The sequence below is a fragment of the Papio anubis genome, chromosome 6 (assembly GCF_008728515.1).
Source record: "Papio anubis isolate 15944 chromosome 6, Panubis1.0, whole genome shotgun sequence".
Taxonomy (NCBI): domain Eukaryota; kingdom Metazoa; phylum Chordata; class Mammalia; order Primates; family Cercopithecidae; genus Papio; species Papio anubis.
In genome coordinates, this window is record NC_044981.1 from 33951461 (window position 1) to 33975800 (window position 24340).

The 24340-nt window shown below is 39.1% G+C and overlaps 1 protein-coding gene and 1 pseudogene across 4 annotated transcripts in view; one reads left to right on the top strand and one right to left on the bottom strand.

Moving 5' to 3' along the window:
- Positions 1-24340, bottom strand: part of FKBP5 (FKBP prolyl isomerase 5) — a 116592-nt gene that overhangs the window by 60555 nt on the left and 31697 nt on the right. For 3 of the 4 annotated variants that reach the window (XR_002521530.2, XM_003897498.5, XM_017957823.3), the window contains exons 2-3: positions 11048-11171; positions 5288-5432 (exon numbers count right to left, since the gene is read on the bottom strand). Coding sequence is in view for 3 of the 4 variants with exons in the window: in XM_003897498.5 (XP_003897547.2) it covers positions 5288-5432; positions 11048-11152 (250 nt within the window). In the remaining variant the exon portion in view is untranslated. Of the gene's footprint in view, positions 1-5287; positions 5433-8722; positions 8748-11047; positions 11172-24340 lie in introns of those variants that run through there. The other variant, XM_021937176.2, reaches the window with a different exon arrangement.
- LOC116275581 lies at positions 20737-20853 on the top strand (annotated as a pseudogene).

A 24340-nucleotide genomic window follows, 5' to 3' on the forward strand; every position in this document is an offset into this window, starting at 1 on the left:
TCTTCCAAATCTATTGCCCTCTTCCATTTTAGTGAAATATATTTGATGGGGTGAGGAGGGTAAAAGAACAGAACCCCTATTATAGATGTATGAAAATCCTCATTCTTAATTCAACTTCTTTTGTAAATGGGCTATGACCAGTTCTAATAATTCACAACCTCTAATATTTAGTTAAGAAAACCCAGTTAGGGAAACCATCACCTCTTTACTCTAATTTCTGTAACATATTCCACAGTAGTAATAATCAGTTTCCTTAGATTGATTCTGTCTTTCCCAACTTCCTAGGACTAAGCAAGATGGTTGAACATTGTTTCAAAGGTTTGTATGCATGCATGGTCAACAGATGAAGTCAGGACTCAAGATGTTATAACACAGCTTTTTCCATTATAAAAACAGTCAATAATCCTAACACTGCCACAATAATAATCAACATCTGAGTGCTAACCATGTGTTAGGCTGAATGCTATGCGATGGTGTACATTATCTTACTTAATCCTAAACATAATAGTATATACTTATAAAATCATATATAATATATGTAGTATATATGATTATCCATAACCTTAGATGAAGAAAGTAAAGAACAGAGTTTAAAAGATGGTACGGCTGGCCGGGTGCGGTAGCTCACGCCTGTAATCCCAGCACGTTGGGAGGCCAAGACCGGTGGATCACCTGAGGTCAGGAGTTCAAAACCAGCCTGGCCAACATGGTGAAACTCCATCTCTACTAAAAACACAAAATTAGCCAGGTGTGGTGACATGTGCCTGTAATTCCAGCTACTTGGGAGGCTGAGGCAGGGGAATCACTTGAACCTGGGAGGTAGAGGTCACAGTGAGCCGAGATCACGCCATTGCACTCCAGCTTGGGCAACAAGAGTGAAACTCCGTCTCAAAAATTAAAAAAAGAAAAAAAAAAAAGAAAGAAAAAATAGTATAGTAAAAGCAACAGACATATACAAAGCAAGTGTAGGTATAGCTCGGATTTGTTTACATATGATATGTTTATCTTTTCAATGGGATTTTTACAAATAGGCTCTTATAGTTCTATGTTAAATACTGAAGTCATACTAGAATTCCCAAATTAGGATGACTTTCCATTGAAATATTTCTATTTATTCCCTTGGGAGAGGTACAATATAAAGGATCAGTGGAGTCAATGAACAATATTTATGCTACTGTCCATTTATATTTTCTTCATTTTGGTAAATTACCTACTGCTATAAAATATAAGTATAAAACTACAGGCCGGGTGCAGTGGCTCACTCCTGTAATCCTAGCAATTTGGGAGGATAAGGTGGGCAGATTGTCAGAGCTCAAGAGTTCAAGACCACCCTGGGCAACATGGTGAAACCCTGTCTCTACTAAAACACAAAAAATTACCCGAGCATGGTGGTGCACGCCTGTAGTGCCAGCTACTCGGGAGGCTGAGGCACGAGAATCACTTGAGCCCCACAGGCAGAGGCTGCAGTGAGCCAAGATCATGCCACTGCACTTCAGCTTGGGCTACAGAGTGAGATTCCATCTCAAAAAAAAAAAAAAAAAAAAAAAGGAAAAAAACCCCCACAAAACTATAAACTGCCTAACCAATGTTTCTTGTTTTGTAGGCAACTAAATACATTACGTCATAGATGTTTTACCAGAGGTATATTGCTCTATCCTAGTATTTCCAATTACCATCCTAAAGAGGCCTCTAAGGGTCTTTTTGTGTTGGTATTAGTCTTTTATGGTTTTTGTTCCCGCATTCTTTACAGAAGGAACAAGAATGGAATCACACAGGCTCCTACAGACTTCTTTTTACAGAAGCAGGGAAGATTAAGTGGCTTACTTATGTTAACATACCATAAGGAACAATGAAGACAGGAACCCTGGCTTCCTAACGCCTGGCTGGAAGCTTTTCCTGTGAGATCGCACTGGCTCTAGACAGGTGTGTCAGAGGTACAAAGTCAACTGAAAGTCATCTCTTTTTTTCTCCCAACTTGTATTTTTAAAAAATAACTCAGAAAATCTTCTCACTCTGCTTAAAATTCTAGGAAACTGAAACTATTCACCATAGTGTTTTACTGAGAAAATCTCAGTACAGAAGATAGCAATCTAAATTCTCAACAATTCTTAATTCTGTTCACCAAGATAACTGCTAAAAGGATCTGGTATCTTAACTCTATCAACTTCTTTAATACAGAAATTCTAAGGATAGAGTAAGGATTTAACGGGTGGCAGGAACAAGGGGATCTGACAAGGTCAGTCACTCTTAGGTCACCTAAATAATGATGCCACACCCATTCTGGCAGCCCTGGAGGTTCATATCCCTAAATCAACAACAACAACAACATTCTAAAATAACTGTCATAATTATCTGCCACAAGACTGTATTTGATTTTTACTGCTATCTTATTCAAACAAAAAATTAATATCACATGAGCCATTAACCTACTAAGGACCCAAAGGAGAAGGGAGCGGGGGCATGGCCAGAACTGGAGCTTGGAAAGAGCACAGCTGGATGGGAAGCAGAATTCACCAGGCACACAAATGATACAGGATGCAGGGAAGACTTAGTGGCAAGAGACAGAAAGTAACTCCTCAGTTCCTGCTTACTATATTTCCTTTCCAGATCCATGCTTAGTTAGCAATTCAACTAGATACAGAGCTGAAAGACAAGGGAATGAAGTCCACATTGAGCCATGGTGGCGAATAGGGGGAACACTTATTTTTTCCCTAATCTAGAAACAAACTACAATTGCTTGTCTGTGGCAGAAAAGAATAAAAGACGTAACTCAGCCACCAACTTCCAATAAGCCACATGGTCTACAAAGTTTAACTTGATGTATGGGCTATTACTCCTACAAGATTAAAAAATAAGAATATTAAATGAACTAAAGCCATTTAAAAGCATTTGAGGCCAGGCCTGGTGGCTCATGCCTATCTATAATCCTAGCACTTTGGGAAGCTGAGGCGGGCAGATTGCTTGAGCCCAGGAGTTCAAAACTAGCCTGGGGAACATGATGAAACCCTGTCTCTACAAAAAAAATTAGGCTGGGCATGGTGGCTCAGGCCTGTAATCCCAGGTGTCTGGGGGGCTGAGGTGAGTAGATCACTTGAGGTCAGGAGTTCAAGGCCAGCCTGGCCAACATGGCAAAGCCCCATCTCTACAAAAAACATACAAATTAGCTGGGCCTACGTAGTGGTGCATGCCTGTAGTCCCAAGCTACTTGGGAGGCTCAGGCATGAGAATCTCACTTGAACCTAGGAAGTGGAGGTTGCAGTGGGCCGAGATGGTGCTACCGCACTCCAGCCTGGGCGACAGAACGAGCCAGGCATGGTGGCACACACCTGTATTCCCAGCTATTTGCGGGGCTGAGGTGGGAGGATCACTTGAGCCTGAGAGGTGGAGGCTACAGGGAGCCGGCCTAAGCGACAGATCGAGACCCTGTCTCAAAAAAAAAAAAAAAAAAAAAGGCATTTGAAAATAAATTAGTAAAAATCATACTTAATACTTGAAAATAGTAGTTCTCAACCTTTTTTCCTCAGGACCCCGTAACATCTTAAAAATTGAGGACTCCAAACAGCTTTTGTTTATATGACATATCTACTGATATTTAGTTAAAAAGTAGTTTTTTTTTTTTTTTTTTTTTTTTTGAGACAGTCTTGCCGGTCACCCAGGCTGGAGTGCAGTGGCATGATCTCAGCTCACTGTAAGCTCCGCCTCCCGGGTTCACACCATTCTCCTGCCTCAGCCTCCTGAGTAGCTGGGACTACATGCGACCGCCACCATGCCCAGCTAATTTTTTGTATTTTTAGTAGAGACGGGGTTTCACCGTGTTAGCCAGGATGATTTCGATCTCCTGATCTCATGATTTGCCCACCTCGGCCTCCCAAAGTGCTGGGATTACAGGCGTGAGCCACCGCACCCGGACAAAAGTAGTTATTTAATAATTAATTTTAGAATAACCCCATGTTAATGTAAGTAATTTAATTTTGTACAAAGTATTTTTATATTTTGTATTTTCCAAAACAAAAAAAAAATTAGTGAGACAAGTGTCATTGTTTTAGAATGCTATACATGTAGAAATATGTTTGACTTGTAACACAAGACAACCAGATTCTCATATCTATTTCTGCATTCATCTGCTGCAATTTTGGTTGAAGTACATGAAAAAAAAGTCCAAACCCACAAGGATAGTTGAAAAGGACAGGAGCCCTTTAATAACCTTTTAGATAATTGTGAATATAATTATCTGATACTACATCAAAACTGTACAAGTTGTAAGTTTCATAAAAGTCAATTACAATGTGGAAACTGAAAGTGTATCAGTGAACTTTTCATACTGTTAAATTAAAATCTGTTGTCTAACTTTGAATGAATTGTTTATTCACACATGATCTTGTAACATCTTGCATTGGTCACTGAGAAAATATTGGTTCTTTGTTATACAGATCTTCCAAATGGACACATTTCATTGTATATTTAAAACCACATTCATCAATACCCACCGATCTCATCAGAAGTCTTCGGAAGCTGTCAAGCACACAGTGGCAAATACGAGTTCTCCTAAACTATAATTTTTACTTGAAAACTTAATGGCAAAAAACATTGTCAGTTGTTTTTCCTTGAAGTGACAGATTCACTCCATTCATTCTCAGAAAAACACCTGCCAAATACTGAATCAAGTCTGCATAAGCAGATTTGCCCTTTCAAGTAAAAATGGTATTTCATGAAATAAATGCAGTTAGTTCAGATCTCACTAAAACAAGAACACAAGTACTTTTCCTTGAGACAACCATCATATTTTGGGGTACAGAAGTGCTCTATATGTGTGTCCCTTTCTGTCACAGAATATCAAAGGGATGTGAAACTCAAGGATTGGGTTTTAATAAAACTAATAACTTTTACTTCTTTATCACGACATTCTTACGTGAAACTAGCTTTTTCTCTTATGTAAATAGTGAAGGAGTGGCAGTGGAAAATACCATGACTACTGGAAGAGATGGTTACCACTGCCTTGATTTGTGTTAAGGAACCAGCAGTTTTTTACCACTGCAGCTTTTGTACCATCAGTGCAGATGTCAACACAGTAAAAAGTCAAATAATATCTTAGTATTGTTATGAAAATAAACGACATTTGGGACCCCCTAAAAGGATCTCAGGGAGCCCTAGGGATTCTCAGACCATTCTTTGAGTACTACTATTCTAAAATACCTTTACTTTTAGAAAGGATAGAATCCTCTGCTCCTATATGTTGCAAATAGCAATAAAGCTAAGTAAAACACAACTCAAAAAAATACCCTCTTACTTTTGCCAAGACTAAAGACAAATGGTTCATTTCTATCGTGACTGGAATCAAACTTCTTTCCATTTGACAATTTTCCTTTGTAATGGACATAAACTTTGTCTCCAATCATCGGCGTTTCCTCACCATTCCCCACTCTTTTGACAATCTAGAAAAGACAAACATTAAGAAAAAGGAGGTGAAATTTTTTACTTGTAATCAGAGAATAAAAAGGTCACACAGTCCATCCCAAGACATCCAGGCAGATATGCAAATATACTATTATCCATTCTTTCTAATGCCTTCCTTCATTCCTCACAATAACTCATTGTTAGAAAACTGTCCTTTACCAACCTGCTTTTATGTTATAGCTGCTTTTATTGCTAATCACACTATTTATTCCTCAAAAAAAAAAAAAGGCATTTGAAAATAAATTAGTAAAAATTATACTTAATACTTGAAAAAAGTAGTTCTCAACCTTTTTTCCTCAGGACCCCGTAACATCTTAAAAATTGAGGACTCCAAAGAGCTTTTGTTTATATGACATATCTACAGATATTTAGTAAAAAAGTTTTTTTTTTTTTTTTTTTTGAGACAGAGTCTTGCTCGTCACCCAGGCTGGAGCGCAATGGCACGATCTTGGCTCACTGCAAGCTCTGCCTCCTGGGTTCACGCCATTCTCCTGCCTCAGCCTCCTGAGTAGCTGGGACTACAAGCGCCCGCCACCACGCCTGGTTAATTCAAAGAATTAACCAATAAATCCTGTTCATTGGTTTAATGCCCTATATTTTGACACTAAACTCTCATAACACAGATTTGTGAGCTAGTCCATGTACGCACTGACTTAGACCAGAAAGAATGGTAGACTTTTAAAAATATTCAAAAAGAAGCTTAAGTAAAACTTCAAAGGTGTAATTTTATTTCCCTCCTTTGCTAAAAACATTAGCTTCTGAATAGATTCTGCTTGTTTATTTTCAGAAAGCCCAATTTCCTGGTAAAACAGGTTACATTTCCTATTATTTGACACACAGTCTATCTGTTAAAAAAATGAGTATCACTGCACAGTTTGATACGATACTGAATAACTTGTTTTCTAGTAAAGTATTTAGCTATTGTAAAATCCAGTGTATTTATTTTGTTCTTGGCAGAGCAAGCTGCTAATGTAGTTGGTGAGTTCTGGGAAAAGAAAATCAAATCCAGGTGTGTGATGGTGTAATTTGTCAATCATCTATGCCAAATTAATCATTTTTGGTAGATAACAGAGGATGGTAGCTAACATCTGATGAACATCTTTTTGGGGAAGGAGTTTGCTTTGAGTTTTATTTAAATGATTCAATGATTTGTTCCTAAATTCTTTTTTGACAAGTATACCCTCCGCCTAACATAAATATCACATAAACACTGTGAACCTAAATTCCACAGCTTTCTTAACTCAAAAGCCCAAACAACTTTATTTTATTTTTTGAGATAGGGTCTTGCTCTTTTGCCCAGGCTAGAGTGCATACAGTGGTACAATCATAGCTCGCTGCAGCCTCTATCACCCAGCTCAAGTGATCATCCCACCTCAGCCTCCTGAGTAGCAGAGACTGCAGGCACATGCCACCATACCTGGCTAATTTTTTTATTTTTAGTAGAGATGAAATCTTGCTATGTTGCCCAGGCTGGTTTGGAACTCCTGAGTTCAAGTGATTCTCCTGCCTCAGAATCCTAAAGTGCTGGGATTACAGGTATAAGCTACCACACCTAGCCCCAAACATTCTTTAAAGGCAAAGAAACATTACTGACCTTCTAGGACTTCAAAAGAAAAAAATAGTTTTCAAAACATCAAAAGACATTACACAATATTCTACAAGTGCTCATGTTCATAGACTGCATGTGGTATTTGGGAGGCTATGCTCAACTGTCAGCCTCGTGTGGAAGGAATCTGCATTTCTACGACTATAAACAGTCACTGGGCATTTGGGATGAATGGCTACCAGAGAGTCAGAGAGCCATCCACACCAGCAAGTGGTACTATGGTATCACTTCAGGCTTCCCTAGCAAGATGAATTTGTGCCTAAATCTAGAGTTGCCTTAAGGACACAATCTAGGTTCTATTCATTTTTAAAATATAAATTCAATTTTTATCTTCCTCGGATAGTTACTGAATTTCCAAACCAGCACTGTTTTTTTTTTTTTAATACGCAATAGTTAATAAGATAGATTACTATAGGACAGGCACTATACTAAGTGCTTCACCTAATCCTAATAACTCTATGAAACTGATGGCATTATTATTCTAATTTTAAAAACAAGAATTTAATCACAGAGAGGTTAACTAAATTGACCTAGCTTGCACAGTTACTAGACCTATTTAAATCTTAACCAAAAGCCTCATGGTGAAATCTGAGGCTCTAGACAATGATAAATGATATAATTTAAAAGGCTTCAAATCTCCAACATTTCTTAATAAGCCTAAAAATCCTGCAATTAGATTTACTCCCTAGAACAAAACAGGGTCTGAGGCAAGTTGGGGATCATGTTCTCTGGGTGTGGGCACCCTGAAAAGAGGCAAGGGGAAGTCTTAAACAGAGGCAGGGAGATGCTGAGGACAGCCACGAAGTCTCCACTGTGTCTAGAAGCTTCCTGGAATTTAGGATGAGCAACTATAGCTACAAGGTTGAGAAGTCCTCAAAAAGAAGACAATAGGATGTAAATCTATAGCATAAAGCCCTTATTCTATAGCTGCAAGTCTCCAAAATTTGACTTGGTTCATAATGGCAATTCACATATATTCAGAAAAGAGCCAGGCACAGAAGAAAGGCTTTCACATAAGCAAGGTTAGACAAAACAAAAATTCTTATTTGCTACTGCTGGCACAAGAGATATTAAAACTCAGCATCCTGGTAATATTTAGAATGCATCAGATAATCTTTTCGGGAAAAACAAAACTTAACTATACAAAACCTGTATGTGTTAACAATGTTGCAGGAGAAATAACTACTTAATGGGACTAAAGCCACTTAAGCTTTCTCAGACTCAGTTTATTCACTTATAAGATGGAAGAATCAAGAGATGCTCTGATTGACTCACCACATTGTTGTAAGAAACAAACGAACAAAAAAATTCATGTGAAAATGATTAACTATAGAGTAAAGAAACACACGCAGTCATGCAGCGCTTAAGGACAGGGATATGTTCTGAGAAATGTGTCCTTAGGTGATCTCATCCTTGTGTGAACATCGCAGAGTGTACTTACACAAACTTCGATGGCCTGGCCTACTAGTACACACCCACATTAGTTTGGTTTCGCCTATTGCTCCCAGGCTACAAACCTGTACACTGTGTTACTGCACTGAATACCGCAGGCAATTGTAAAACAGTGGTATTTGTGTATCTAAACATATCTCAACACAGAAAAAGGTACAGTAATAAAAGGTATAAAAGAAAAAAAAGTGTACACCTATACAGAACACTTACCATGAATGGAACTTGTAGGACTGGAAGTTGTTCTGGATGAGTCAGCAAGTCAGTAGTGAGTGAACGTGAAGGCCTAGGATTTTACCATACACTACCGTAGACTTTATAAACACTGGACACCTAGACTACATTTATTTTAAAAATTTTTTCTTTCTTTAATAATAAATCAATCTTAGCTTACCGTTAACATTTTTACTATGCAAACTTTATGACTTTTTTTAGCTTTGACTCTTCTAATGTCACTTAGAACACAAACACACTATACAGCTGTACAAAAATATTTTCTTTCTTTATATCCTTATTCTATAAGCATTTTTCTATTTTTAAATTTTTTTATTCTTTTACTTAAAAAATTTTTTTTTGTTTAAAACAAAGACACAGACACATACATAAACCTAGGCCTGCAGAGGGTCAGGATCATCAATATCACTGTCTTCCACCTCTACATCTTGTCCCACTGGAAGGTCTTCAGGAGAATAACATGCATGGAGCTGCTGTCTCCTATAACAACAATGCCTTCTTCTTGAATACCTCCTGAAGGACCTGCCCAAGGCTGTTTTTTGTTTGTTCATTTGTGTTTGAGACAGGATCTCCCTCTCTCACCTAGGCTAGAATGCAGTGGTATGATCATAGTTCACTGCAGCTTGGAAATCCCAGGCTTACATGATCCTCCTGCCTCAGTCTCCTGAGTAGAAGAGAGTACAGGTACATGCCACTAGGCCTGGCTAATTTTTTAAATTTTTTTTCTACAGATAGGGATCTTACTATGTTGCCCAGGCTGGTCTTGAACTCCTGGCCTCAAGTGATCCTCTTGCCTTGGCTTCTCAGGGTGCTGGGATTATAGGCATGAGCCACCACACTCAGTCAAGGGTGTTTTACAGTTAACTTTTTAAAAAATAAGTAGAAGCACACTCTAAAATAATGATAGAAAGTATAGTAAACACATAAACCAGTAATATAAACATTTATTATCAAGTATTATGTACTATACATAACTGCATGTGACTGCAGCGCAGTAGGTTTGTTTACACCCACATCACCACAAACACGTAATATACTATATTACCATGTTACAACAGCTATGACACCACTAGGCCATGGGAACTTTTCAGCCCCATTATAATTTTATGGGACCACCGCTGAAGGTGTAGTCTGTCACTGACGGAAATGTCATTATATGGTGAATGACTGTATAGTGCTTTAATAAGTAGGAAAGCTAATTCAAAAGTAAGATATATTACTCTGAGGAAATCTCAAAAGATTTCTTCACTGTACACAGGAACAATATTTACATATAAAAATAAACCCCTTTGGGCTGGGCACGGTGGCTCACGCCTATAATCCCAACACTTTGGGAGGCCAAGGCAGGCGGATCACCTGAGGTCAGGAGTTCAAGACCAGCCTGGCCAACATGGTGAAACCCTGTCTCTACAAAAATACAAAAATTAGCCAGGCATGGTGGCAGGTGCCTGTAATCCCAGCTACTCGGGAGGCTGAGGCAGGAGAATTGCTTGAACTCAGGAGGCGGAGATTGCAGTGAGCTGAGATCGCAACATTGCACTCCAGCCTGGGCAACAGAGGGAGACTCTTGTCTCAAAATAAAATAAAATAAAATAAAATAAAATAAAATAAAATAAAATAAAATAAACTCCTTTGAATTTTTCATGTTAGCTTTTCTTTCCTTAAAAAGTCTTAAAATTGTCATTAGCTAGCTTTAGTGTACTAAAAGGATACATTAAAATAGTAACCTATTTGTATGCTCTGAGAATAGGGAAACATAGCCCTTTAGAGTGAGATATAACTTGCACCTGAACCCCAGGTAAATCTGCATTACTAAGATATATGATGTTGGGCAAGTTAATTTACCTAGCCCAGTCTCAATTTCAACATCTATAATCTGGGATTAGAAATTAAAATACCTAGCTGGGCGCAGTGGCTCGTGCCTATAATCTCAGCTACTCAGAAGGCTGAGGTGGGAGGATCGCTTGAGGCCAGGATTTCAAGACTTGCCTGAGCAACATAATGAGATACCCTCTCTCAAAAATTTAATTAATTAATTTAAAAAGAAAATCCCAGCTACTCAGGAAGCTGAGATGGGAAGATCACTTGAACCCAGGAGTTCAAGACCAGTCTGGGCAACGTAACGAGACTCAACTCTTAAAAAAAACCTTGAAGTTATGAAGACAAAATGAGAATCTAGCTCTACTGTTTAGCACTTAGTAACCCTCAATAAACATTTTCCACCCCAGTCCCCCTCAGAAAGAGTATAAACAATCTTTCCAGACAGCAGATTTCCTTGTATGTCATTCAGCTTTGTGGCCTCACCTTTAATACTCCCCTGTCTTTTTTGGAGGTAATATCCTCTCCCTGCTCAGCAACAGTGGCTGTGGGGCTTTCTCCACTGTTCTTGGCACCTTCATCAGTAGTCATTGTCTTTTAAGTAGAGAACCTGGTAAGAAGAAAAATATTTTAGCTAGGAAAAATATCACTTCTTTATGAATCTTCAATGTCCCTGGGAACTGAGCTCTATCTAACCTAAGATTTACTTAGGGCCAATAAGCTTAGATACTGAAAACGAAAACAAAGGCATTTGCTATGAGCGTGTATTGATGTCATCGGGCATGTAAATAAAACATCATCCAATTCTTTAATTTCCCACCTAGCTCCGGTCTCAAAACAGAGAACAGGACAAGTCAGGTTGGGTAGTGATTACATTCCTTAACATAACATGGTGAGAAGCAGTTCCTTCACAACTTTGAAAACATCCTTTTTCTACAGCCATATTCTTGACAGAGGGTTAAAACCTTATCGGTTCTTAATAAAAGAAGTGACAATATATCAATCACAGTGAGACACAGAGCAGGCTTAGTATCTGACAGACCCAAGTCTGGGTCCTAGCTCCAGCTCTTGACATTTCCAATTTCCTTAATCTTGCTGAGCCTTCCTTTCTCATCTACAAAATGGACACAGTACACTATTCATGGAGTTACAGTGAGGCAGCAGTGAGATAACATTTGTTTAAAGATTAGCACAGATTGGTAACTTAAACATGTTTAACCATTTATCATCATGACTGGGCCTTCTGTAGGGTCATTTTTCATCTCCTGCCCAAAATACCTACAGAATGTTCTTCCATGTGGCATTCAAGGCCCTTCACAATCTGGCCCTAATCTACCTTTCAGTTCTAGCTGCCACTATTTTCTTTTACTTTCTTTCATGCGGCTCATGCTCTAGCCAAACTAGGCCAATTCCACTTCTACAACAAGCCCGGGGCTTTCCCATAGTCATTCTTCTGGTCACTCCCTTTCGTTTCCAAAACATCCACCTCCCTCAAATGCTACTTCTATCATACCAACCTTGACCCTCTATTTGTAGGCCATGTTGCCCTTTTATGTACTTCCTTAGCTCTTCTATCCATTTGTTGTCTGTAAGAGATTTATAAGTCTATGCGCCTGTTAGGTTTAAAAGATCTTTCAGAGCAAAGTCCATGCTTTGTTCATATTTAGATTCCCTAGAATGCCTCTACCTTTAAGAATGGTAAGACAAAAAGTGCAAGGAATTTGTAATGGAATTTGGGGGGTTCTTCCTCTGATCCTTACAAGCTGTTTGATGTTGGCTACCTTAACTTCTCTAAGCCTTTTTTCCTTACCTATGTGATTAGAATAAAAATACCTGTTTTCACAGATAATCTTCTGGATGAAGTGGTATAATGTGTATTTTTAAGGTATACTATTCAAATGTTAGTTCTTATTGTTATTGTTGGTCACCTGACAGACATTTTTTTCATGTAAGGCAAGCCAATGTAACCAACAGGCTAATCATAGGCTAAACAAAACACACCTAGCCACTGCCATGATGAATTCCAACTGCTCCCTGCTTGGGCAGGGAAAATCAAGAAGGACTCACTCCTACAGCTATTACACATTAGGCTAATAACAAACTTAAGGCACCCTAAAGTCATCTCCTGAGCCTTCTTGTCTAGAGTCAAACAGTCTTTCTGCACTTGTGGAAAATGTCCTATTGATACAATTGTAACTAGACAACGAAAACATACATTGTAGTGTTTTAACTCATTTCCAAATGACCACTACTGATTTCAGTTCAACAAAGACACAAATCCAATTGTTGTGCCCAAAATCTTCAAAGAGAACACCAAAAACCAGGGGCTAAGTCCCTCTGCTTTAGTTTCTAGTACAGTTTATACCAAACATAAAAGATCCAAATGTTTGGCTCAGGATAAGGGAAAGGCCAGAACAAATCGTTCTCAAACAAACAAAAATTATGTACCTAGCTCTACATGAGGCTGGCTAGATAATCAGGAAAATCAGAAGAACAGCATTGGTTCCCAGCTTCCAGAAACCCACTGCTTATACCATGCTTCTGTGATGCACAGAAACTTGTAAAAGGCACCTCGATAACAGAGGGAAAAGATTTCTTAAATATTTGGAGGGTCCTGGACTGTATGCCTGGGAAAATATATGCACACAAAAAAATTTCCTGGGGATTCACAGAGATGCTGACATCCATCAATAGATCTCTGGGTAAACCTGGGTGTAAAGCATTGAACAAATTAAAACCACCAGGTGAGAGGTTGTTGGCAAAGTACCCCACAGATAACTAATTATTAAAAAAGAAAAAGGGCCTTTCAAATAAAATGATCTGACTGATACCACTTTAACAAGTGATCTGCACCATAACCAAACTCTGCATCACCAATAATGAAAAAAACTGCTATTACTCTGTCTCCTAATAGGATGTAGTGATGTGATATAGGTGTGCTATCATCTATGTGGTATCCCTATCAAAAATGTTTAACCGGAAACTAATCAAGAAGAAAAGACAAAAACAGATTGTGGAGCATTCTACAAGACCATTGGCCTAGACTCTTGAAAAATGTTAATGACATAAAGAACCAACAAGGTGGTGTGCACCTGTAGTCCCAACTACTCAGGTGGCTGAGGTGGAAGGATATTGATTGAGCTCAGGAGTTTGAGGCTGCAGTGAACTGTGATCATGTCACTGTACTCCAGCCTGGGCCGAAGGGTGAGACCCCATCTCTTAAAAGATAAAAAAAGAGATAGAAAGAGAGAGAGAGAGAGAGAGAGAGAGAGAGAGAGAGAGACGGGATTGAAGGAGACTATAGAGATATGACAACAAAGTGTAATCAGTGATCCTTGGCTGGATCCTGCATTAAGGGACAAAATATGATAAGAACTTGGAAAAGGAGACTGTGTATTAGCTTATTATTACTGTATGTTAGCCTTCTGGAGTGTGATATAATATTATAATATTACGGTTTTATGTGGAGTAATATCCTTGTTCATAGGAGACACATGCTGTAGTATTTAGGGGTGAGGTGTCATGATATCTGCAACTTGCTTTCAAATTCATTCAGAGTGCTAGAGAGATCGCACATGCACAAATGTCACAAAAAAAAATCAAAACAAAGCACTGAGCAAACATAACTACAACACATCCAAAGACAATGCTTTCTTTTGAATGTTCATCATTTGGAGTTCAGCTAAATTTTTAAATGAAAATACTGTCAATGAAGAAAGGTTTTCAGGCTGGGCACAGTGGCTTATGCCTGTAATCTCAACACTTTGGGAAGCTGAGGTGGGTGGGATCACTTGAGGCCAGGAGTTTGAGACCAGCCTGGCCAACATGATGAAACCCCGTTTCTACTAAAAATACAAAAATTAGCCAGGCGTGGTGGCACACGCCTGTAATCCCAGCTACTCGGGTGGCTGAGGCACAAGAATCGCTTGAACCTGGGAGGCAGAAGTTGCAGTGAGCCGAGGTCATGCCACTGCACTCTAGCCTGGACAACAGAGCAAGACTCTGTCTCAAAAAAAAGAGAGAGAAAAAAAAGAAACATGTTCTTTTGGTTCTCACACCTTGCTATTTTGAAAACAATGGCTTGTTTAAATCCAAGTAAATAGGCAACCTATATAAGCTGATTTACTAGCTTTCTAAATCCCATTTGATAAAGGAATTAGCTCTTCATTTTTTGGCTCCAACACTTCAAGGGATGCAAGTCATCTTAGTAATCTCAGAGGATGGCTCTTGTCAGCGGTACTGAGTCCATAAGAAGAGAAGTACTATGAATAATTAAAACACAAAGATAAAAACAACAAGAAAACAAACTTTTGAACTTTCAAAAGCAGATAAAGCTGGAAGAATAAAGAAATAAACTGAATTTTCCAAGTATTTCCCCTTAATTCCAACTAAGCCATTAGGAGTATAGGTTTTTGTAAGCTAACAAAACAAATGAAACTTTTTCCTTGATTGAATATTATATAAAAAAGACAGTAAGGACCGACAATTCCTAAAAACTGTAATGACACACTGAGACAGTTTCACCGTTTTTATAAGAGAGACTTTTCTTCTTTCCCTCACCCTAGGTTTATTCTGGATTTAATATTACTATGTAGCTATGGATATTAATCTATGATAAAGCTTATTGTGCTGAACTGTCCAAAGGCGAAAAATTGCTATCCAGTACATCAGAAAGGGAATACACAGTTCGTTCTGTTATGGACATGGCAGATAAGCATATACTCTCCAAAGTGCTAGTCAGCAAACACCTGAGATATAACAGAAAAATGAGAATACACTTAATATTTTATCAATAGTGTACTGAAAACTTCAGTTAACATAACTAAACTATCAGGTCCCCCAAATGAGAAGTCATTTTAAAGCCATATCCACCAATTCCCTATGTGTATTACGTAAATTACTGTATTGTTCTCTTTGTTAAAATATCAGTGTCTTGCCTCAGATTATGCTACTAACAGGGGAGTTTTCAGAAAGATATTTCTTTTTTTTTTTTTTTGAGACGGAGTCTCGCTCTGTCGCCCAGGCTGGAGTGCAGTGGCCGGATCTCAGCTCACTGCAAGCTCCGCCTCCCGGGTTCACGCCATTCTCCTGCCTCAGCCTCCAGAGTAGCTGGGACTACAGGCGCCCGCCACCTCGCCCGGCTAGTTTTTTTTTTTTTGTATTTTTTAGTAGAGACGGGGTTTCACCGGGTTAGCCAGGATGGTCTCGATCTCCTGACCTTGTGATCCGCCCGTCTCGGCCTCCCAAAGTGCTGGGATTACAGGCTTGAGCCACCGCGCCCGGCCTGAAAGATATTTCTTTGGTAAACTTATTTTTCTTCTCAGTACAAGTAATTACTGAAGAAAACAAAGCTAACAGACCACACTTTCCCTGACTCTGAGTGCTGAGTTGGATAAATTACTGTTTTTAAGTAAGCAGAAAGCAAAGGATTATATTAAAACAAACAAACAAAAAAGCCAGAAAATATTAGACTATCCAAATGTTACTATTACATACTAAAGGATGAACCTGAATACAATACTATTCCCCTTAATATGATTTTACCCTATTTGGCCTCAAAAAAGTTGAATGACAGGATTAAGTCATCAACTTCCTCTCCCCATCAACTTCATCCCAACTTCTTGGGATGACAAGAAAGTTTTTAAAATTTGCAAAACTCTGAGGTGGAAAACAAGTGTTCCTAACTGAACCAGAACTTTGGGGGAATTTCTGAACACTACACAGCAGATGAGGTTAGACTGAAGGAGAGAGCAGAGAAGAGAAAGTTGCCTCCCAAACACCAACTGTTAAGAGCAGCTCTTCCCAGGGGAGGCTGGAGAAGCTCTAGGTCTGGGGTCAGCCCCAGAAAGCAGGAGTGAGCTAGGGGAATGCACTGGAGAGCGGCATCTGGGGGAAAAAGCAGAACCTGTGTTTGGATCAGTTAGGCCAGGTAGGTTTCTTTCCCTCCAGAGTGCACACTGCGGCTCCCATCTTTTCTTCTCTGGAAGACATATAATCCTTATTTTTGGAGTTCAGACCCATTGCAAGGATATGTCAAGGTACTTGTCTTCTTTCCTTAGTTCCTGCAGGGGCCTTGATATTCTGGCCTTTAACTGCTGAAGACAAGTCTTCGCGGACTCTCCAGAAAAATTTTCTAGCATTATTTCTTTTCCTTTGATGTCTCTGTCCTCTACTTCTAGAAGTATTATTAGATAGACTTTGGACATTTTGGTTTTATCCTTCAGGTTTCTTAAGTATTTTTCTAAACCTGAGCTAAACAATAGAATCACCTGAGGAACTTAAAAAAGCTACTGATGCCTGGACTCCAGCCCAGAGAGTCTGGATTTAATTTGTCTGTGGTGGGGCCAGAGTAATGGTGTTTTCAAAAAGCATGTTAGATGATCCTAATGTGCAGCCAGATACGGTTGAGAACCATTGGACATTTCTCCCGTTTTTCATCTTTGTCTCTGGTTTTATACCCTAAGAGAAAATCTTTGATGGAATTTTTATTTCTTACTGTCTCTTAAGAGATAGGGTCGGCCGGGCGTGGGTGGCTCATGCCTGTAATCCCAGCTCTCAGGGAGGCAGAGGCGGGAGGATAGCTTGAGCCCAGGAGTTCGAGACCTGCCTGGGTAATATAGCGAGACCCCGTTCTCCACAAAAAGGAAAAAAAAAAAAAAAAAAGACAAAAAGAGATAGGGTCTTGCTCTGTTGCCCAGGCTGGAGTGCAGTGGTACCATCATAGCTCACTGCAGCCTTGAATTCCTGGGCTCAAGCAATCCTCCCCCTCAGCCACCCTAGTAGTTCAGACTACAGACATGTGCCACCACACCTAATTTTTTTTTTTTTTTTTTTTTCAGAAGAGACAGGGTCTCGCTATGTTGCCCAGGCTGTTCTCAAAGTGATCCTGGGCTCAAGTGATCTTCCTACTTCATCCTCTCAAAGTGCTAGGATTATAACAATGAGCCACCATGCCGGGCCTAATGGAATTTTTACATCACCATTTGGTCATCAACTATGTTCAATATATCATTTAGTGTGCTCAAGGGATTTTTAGAAGAATTTAGTGGCCAGGTGAGGTGGCTCAAGCCTGTAATCCTAGCACTTTGGGAGGCCGAAGCGGCCGGATGACTTGAGGTCAGGAGTTCAAGACCAGCCTGGCCAACATGGAAAAACCCCGTCTCTACTGAAAATACAAAAATGGGCTGGTCATGGTGGTAGGTACCTGTAAGTCCAGCTACTTGGGAGGCTGAGACAGGAGAATCACTTGAACCCCGGAGACAGAGGTTGCAGTGAGCCAAGATCGCACTCCAGCCTGGAGGAGAAGAGTGAAACTCCATCTCAAAAAAAAAAAAAAGGCCAGGCTGGGATCATGCCTGTAATCCCAGCACTTTGGGTGGCTGAGGCAGACAGATCACGAGGTCAGGAGATCGAGACCATCCTGGCTAACATGGTGAAACCCCATCTCTACTAAAAATACAAAATATTAGCCAGGCATGGTGGCGAGCACCTGTAGTCCCAGCTACTTGGGAGACTGAGGCAGGAGAATGGCGTGAACCCAGGAGGCAGAGCTTGCAGTGAGCCAAGTTCATGCCACTGCACTCCAGCCTGGGCGACAGAGCAAGACTCTGTCTCAAAAAAAAAAAAAAAAGAATTCAGTAATAATGTTTTTTATTTTACATATTCTTATCGGATTGCTCATTTTCTTAGCACTTAGTCTTTATTTTGTAGATGCAATTACCTCTGAAATCTTTCTGAAGATACTACTGAGAAAATGGAGCATTTCTTAGAAGTGTTTGGCTAAAAGGTTTTTTTTTTTTTTTTTAAGGAAAAAAATGCCTCGACCTTCTGGGAGGTGGCATTTTGTGTATCCTCTAGCATCTCCCAAGAACACTAGGCAGTAGGGATTCTCTGAAGTTGGAGAAGGTAAGAAGTGAAAATAAGAGAAAGATAGCATATTGTGAACATGAAAGTTAAAAGTAGAAGAGAGATGTATAGAGAGGCAGAAGTCACAGGTGAGAAGTTTGATACTTATACTATGGTTGTAAAGGGGAAACATGAAATGCTTTGGGTGAAAGGGAAGTAGAGAGCAAAGGCTTGAGAAAAGAACCAGACAGGCTTAAATGCATATAGGGGAAAGAATCAAGGGGAGATGAAACAGTCATGATGCAAGAACAGGAAGAATGCAAGCATGGATCGGTTCATCAACTAAACACAGATCACTTAGTTCCAGCCAAATTTTAACTGTATGGCTAAATAAAAGTATTTCAAAGTTTTTCCTTAAGAGGATGGTCATGGGAATGTTAGAGTAAAATTTGGCAAATGCATACTTATAAAAATATACAGTTTTTAAAAAGGATGAGATAAATCTATACAGTAGAGAATCATTTAGCTAAGAGTCTAAACAAAAACATCCAAACAACTGAATTCGGAAAATATTTTGTAGATGTTCATCCATTATAAAAGAATGTCAGGCGCAGTGGCTCACACCTGTAATCCCAGCACTTTGGGAGGTCAAGGCTTGAGCCCAGGAGTTCAAGACCAGCTTGGGCAATACAGTGAGACCCGATCTCTGCTAAAAATAAAAAATACACGCCTGTGGTCCCGGCTACTGGAGAGGCTGAGGCACGAGAATCATGCCATGGTTGAACCACTATGCTCCAGCCTGGGCAACAGAGCAAGATATTGTCCAAAAAAAAAAGGAAAAAAGAATAGCATTGTAGTAAATGAAGTGTATTGTTATGGTGCATAGTGCCCAGTGATGATTTGGTTATCTGGACCATTAAAAAAAAAAAAGTCTGTTGATGATGCCACAATGGGCTAATACATGTAACACAAACAGTGTAATTTTTTTTTTTTTATCTTTTGAGACAGAGTCTTGCTCTCTTGCCCAGGTTGCAGTGCAGTGGCCTGATCTTCGCTCACTGCAATCTCCACCTCCTGGGTTCAAATGATATTCCTGCCTCAGCCTCCTGAGTAGCTGGGATTACAGGTGTGAGCCACCAATGCCCAGCTAATTTCTGTATTTTTAGTAGAGATGGGGTTTCGCCATGTTAGCCAGGCTGGTCTCGAACTCCTCGAGCTCAAGTGATCCGCCCGCCTCAGCCTCCCAAAGCCTCCCAAAGTGCTGGGATCACAGACATGAGCCACCGCACCTGGCACAAACAGTGTAATTTATAGCAATTATTTGCAGCCACCAACCATGGTTCCTAGTTGTTTGTAGATTTTGGTGGGTGTGATCATTTTAGAGCACTGGATTACAATTATGCAAATATTATTCATTACATGCCAAAATGTCTTTTTCATTGTTTCCCTTTAAGACAGCTAACCTCGGAAAATATCACTAATATGGAGCAGGTGGGGTCTTACCCATTCCACATAAACAATCTTCTAATAATCACATGAAAAAGCAGATGGATTTTCAAGATGTACTGTTAAGTGAATGGTGAGTTGCAGAATGATTTGTAACATGATCCTGTTTCCAAGGGGGAAAAAGTATATATGTGTTTGTATATTTGCTTATTTATAAGAAGTTTGGAAAGATAACTTACCTAACTACTAAAACAGTGTTACCTCTAGAGAATGAGATTTGGGAGGATAAGAAGGAATTTTCACTTCTTAGATTTTATTTTTATATTATTTAAATAGTTTAACATTAAACATGTATTACTTTCATGATCTTTTTAAACTTAGGGAAAAAAAGATGAAACATTTCATGGTTCCACTTATCAGGACTTTGTATTCTTTCTCTTCAATTTAATTCAAACATTTTAGAGTGCTTTTTATGGAAAGCAAGAGAACTCTGGCTGGGGTGTGTTGAGCAAGGGATGCTTGTGTGATGTCCAGAAGGTTATCAGAGATAAGGCCTGAGCTCAGGAGAGAAGTGTGGGTGACATGTCGAGGAGTCATCAGATTCTACACAATAACTAAGATAAAAAGTACTGTGGCAATTATGTACTTACTAAGCAAATAAAACCGTGGCTTTCAAACTTTTAATGTCCAAGTCTCACTTCTGATTAGGTTGAGCATTCCTAATTGGAAAAATCCAAAATCCAAGATGCTCCAAACTCTGAAACTTTTTGAATTCTAACATGATGCCACAAGTGGAAAACTCCACACCTAACACTTCTGCTTTCTAATGGTTCAAGTTACACAAATTTTATTTCACGCACAAAATTATTAAAAATATTGTATACTGCACTGTTTTTAACTTGTGGACAAAGACTTATGGATAGGTGCAAAAAATAAATCCTCTTTTGCAACCCAGAACTCATTGTTCAGTATGAGTTTTGATACACATAAGAAGGGATATTATGATACCTGAGACAGTTAACTGATGGGAGTATTGATAGCCACAAAGGTTGGTTCCAAGCCAGGCACAGTGGCTCAAGCCTGCAATCTCTACACTGAGGCGGGAGTATTGCTTGAAACCAGGAGTTCAAGAACAGCCTGGGCAAGAAAGTAACAAACACCTCATCTTCACAAAAATTTAAAAATTAGCTGGGTACTGGGGCATGTGCCTGTAGTTGCAGCTACTCAGGAAGGGGAGGCTGACGCAAAAGGACTGAGCTCAGGAGTTGGAGGCTGCACTGAGCTTTGATGGTACCACTGTACTCCAGCCTGGGTAACAAAGACAGACCCTGTCTCTTAAAAAAAAAAAAGACTGATTCTAGGACTGTAAAATAGATAAACAGCATGGGATATAAGGGAAATCCTCAGCAGTATTAATTTTGCATTACAATTTCATGTTGACGATACATACGATGGCTTTTTGTTTTAATGGCTTTTATCTTGAGAACATGATGTCTAGAGTTAAAGGTACTGGCATATTCCACACATCTGTACTATTCCTGAGTGTGACCGCTTAGGAATGAATATGATTTGAACTCATTCATGTTAAGGGAGGGTGTCAAATTGAGAACCAGGCAGATCCACACCTACAGTAAAAAGGACCCTAAACTAAACTGGTTGAAGAAATTAGATCCCAAAGATTCTTGGTGAATTTTGAAGTCTTCATCAGTATATCCATATTAAAAGGAGATGACAGAAGCCAAAGTAAAAGAATTATGGGCTGACAGACAACTGGATTAAAATAAGCATCAGTTTCATTAAAAAGGGCTAACTTGAAGGTCAATCTTTTGACTCCAGCTCTTTAGTGGATCTAAAGTGGCCTTGATGGACAGTGGAAGAAATCACAACATGGAATTCCTTGAATAAAAATATATTGACTTTAAAAAAAATAACAAATAAAAATAAAAAAATTGTATAACATTACCTTCAGGTTGTGTGTATAAGTACATATGAACATAAATAAATTTCATGTTTACACCTGGGTTCCATCCCCAAGATACTGTATCTTATGTATACATGTATGTACATATGGTCAATTGACAATGTCACAATGGGCTAATACATGTGATACAGTGTGGTTTGTCATAGTTATTTGCAGCAGACAACCACAGTTCCTTATTGTTTGTAGATTCTGGTGGGTACAATCATTTTAGAACACTGGATTATAATTATGCAAATATTATGCATTACATGCCAAAATATCTTTTTTCTCTTAGAGAAATATGCAAATATTTCAAAATTTGAAAAAATCCAAGATCCAAAACACTTCTGGTCCCAAGCATTTTGGATAAATGATACTTGACAACCTGCAGTACTTTTGGCAGCATAACTGAATAATTAAAACTCAAATCGTCACTAAAGAAGTCAGCAAGATGACTATGATGGATTTTAAAAGATCTACAGCACTTAGAAAGTGTCTGAAGTTACTGCACTATTCCTCTCAATGTCTTTTAATACCATACCATACCATTGTTCAAATAAAACTATTTACTGCTCTTTTACCCCCTGAAGCAACCTGAATCCTTCTCTGGCACTTTCTTTCTCGACTTTATGCATTGCTTTTTTTTTTTGAGATGGAGTCTTGCTCTTGTTGCCCAGGCTGGAGTGCAATGGCACGATCTCAGCTTATTGCAACCTCCGCCTCCCGGGTTCAAGCGTTTCTCCCGCCTCAGTCTCCTGAGTAGCTAGGATTACAGGCATGTGCCACCATGCCCAGCTAATTTTATGCATTGCCTCTTATCTCTCATAAGCTGTATCCAGCTTTGCACCAAGACAAGAGACCCCTTAGCTCAAAGGTACATCCCATAGGCATCACTGTTAAAGTTATGGCAGCAGCTGGGTCCAGTGCCACGTGCTGTGCCTCCAGCAACTTTGGAGGTTGAGGTGGGAGGATCGCCTGAGCCCAGGAATTGGAGTCTAGCCTGAGCAACATAGTGAAACCCTGACTCTTAAAAAAAAGTAGTTGTGAGCCAGGCTCAGTGGCTCACGACTGTAATCCCAGCACTTTGGGAGGCCGAGGCAGGCAGATCACTTGAGGCCAGGAGTTCAAGACCAGCCTGGCCAACACAATGAGACTCCATCTCTAAAAAGAAACAGAAATTTAAAATAATAATAATAAATTAATTGAAAGCTGAAGGATAAGTAGAAGCCATTCAGCTATTTATTCAACAAATATCTACTGAACACCTACTATGTGCCGGGCACTGTTGTAGTGGAGATACAGCATTAAACAACAGGAAACAATTTCTGTCTCCATAGAACTTACATTTTGGTAAGGGTGACGACAGTAGGAATGAGCCCCTATTATTTGTCTAGGTTTTTTATAGAAAGTCAAATTTCTACCTGTGCCACAGGGTAGAGTACCTTGACGTGATTCACTAGGGCCGAAGAGTTTGGTCCTAAGTCTCCTGATGATTTCTAGGAACCAGCCAACAAGGTAACATATGAGAAAAGTCTATAAACACTATACATATAGAGAATGTGTCCTATTCATTCTGTACTCCCACCACCTAGTATAAATAAATGACATAGGAGCAGTACTCAATAAATGATGAGATGAATCACAATTTTCAAAATCACAGTCAATGTAAAGAAGGCAAAATATTAGACACTATAGAGTCAGTGCTGAAATACCATTACAAGCTGAGTACATTCCTTCTCTAAATTTAATCTGAAAAATCTAATCTGGAGAATTACACTGTACCTGAGTGTTCAACTATAAAAGTAAAAATAAAATTCTGTTCTAATCAGGAGTACTAATTAAGAACACCCAAGCATAATTAAAATCTATCTCTGAAGTGCATTATAAGAATATGCCTGTGCATACACAACACACAGAGAATTACCTTATTAACTGGATTACTGTGGTTTAAATATGGACAGTCAAGAACAGAGGACCACACCTAGCTGCCAATATTTGAGTATACATTTACTAGCAACTGGAGGAAGAGATGTTTCAGACTTGAGACGCAGAGGGAAAAAAACCCAAGACAAAAGTTTTACATAATACTGCATCCTCTTATAGTACTATCTCATTAAAACACTATTCTAGAAATTGTTTCCCAAAATCCATTATATGCCTAAGAGAAAAACTGTACAAGAATAACATTTTGAGTCTGTGTAGAAAGAATTAAAAACCTTGGCCATCTTAAATCCCCACCATGAAAATATGGAAGGAAGAAAGGGCCAGTAAACTCAGATCTACCATTAACTAGCTGTGGAATCTTTGGCCCTCACTCAGTTTTTCCATCTATACCTTTCGGGGGTTAGACTAGAATCATATCTAAGGTTTATTCCAACTCTATTATTTTGTATTTATTCATTAAAAAGTAACTTATATGTTTTACTTCTGGGGAAAATGAGGTTTGCTATGTGGAAGGAAAAACAATTCCCAAGGGATAGAAAGTTATCTTAACAATACAGAGTTCACTTTCCATTGCAATCCTCTGG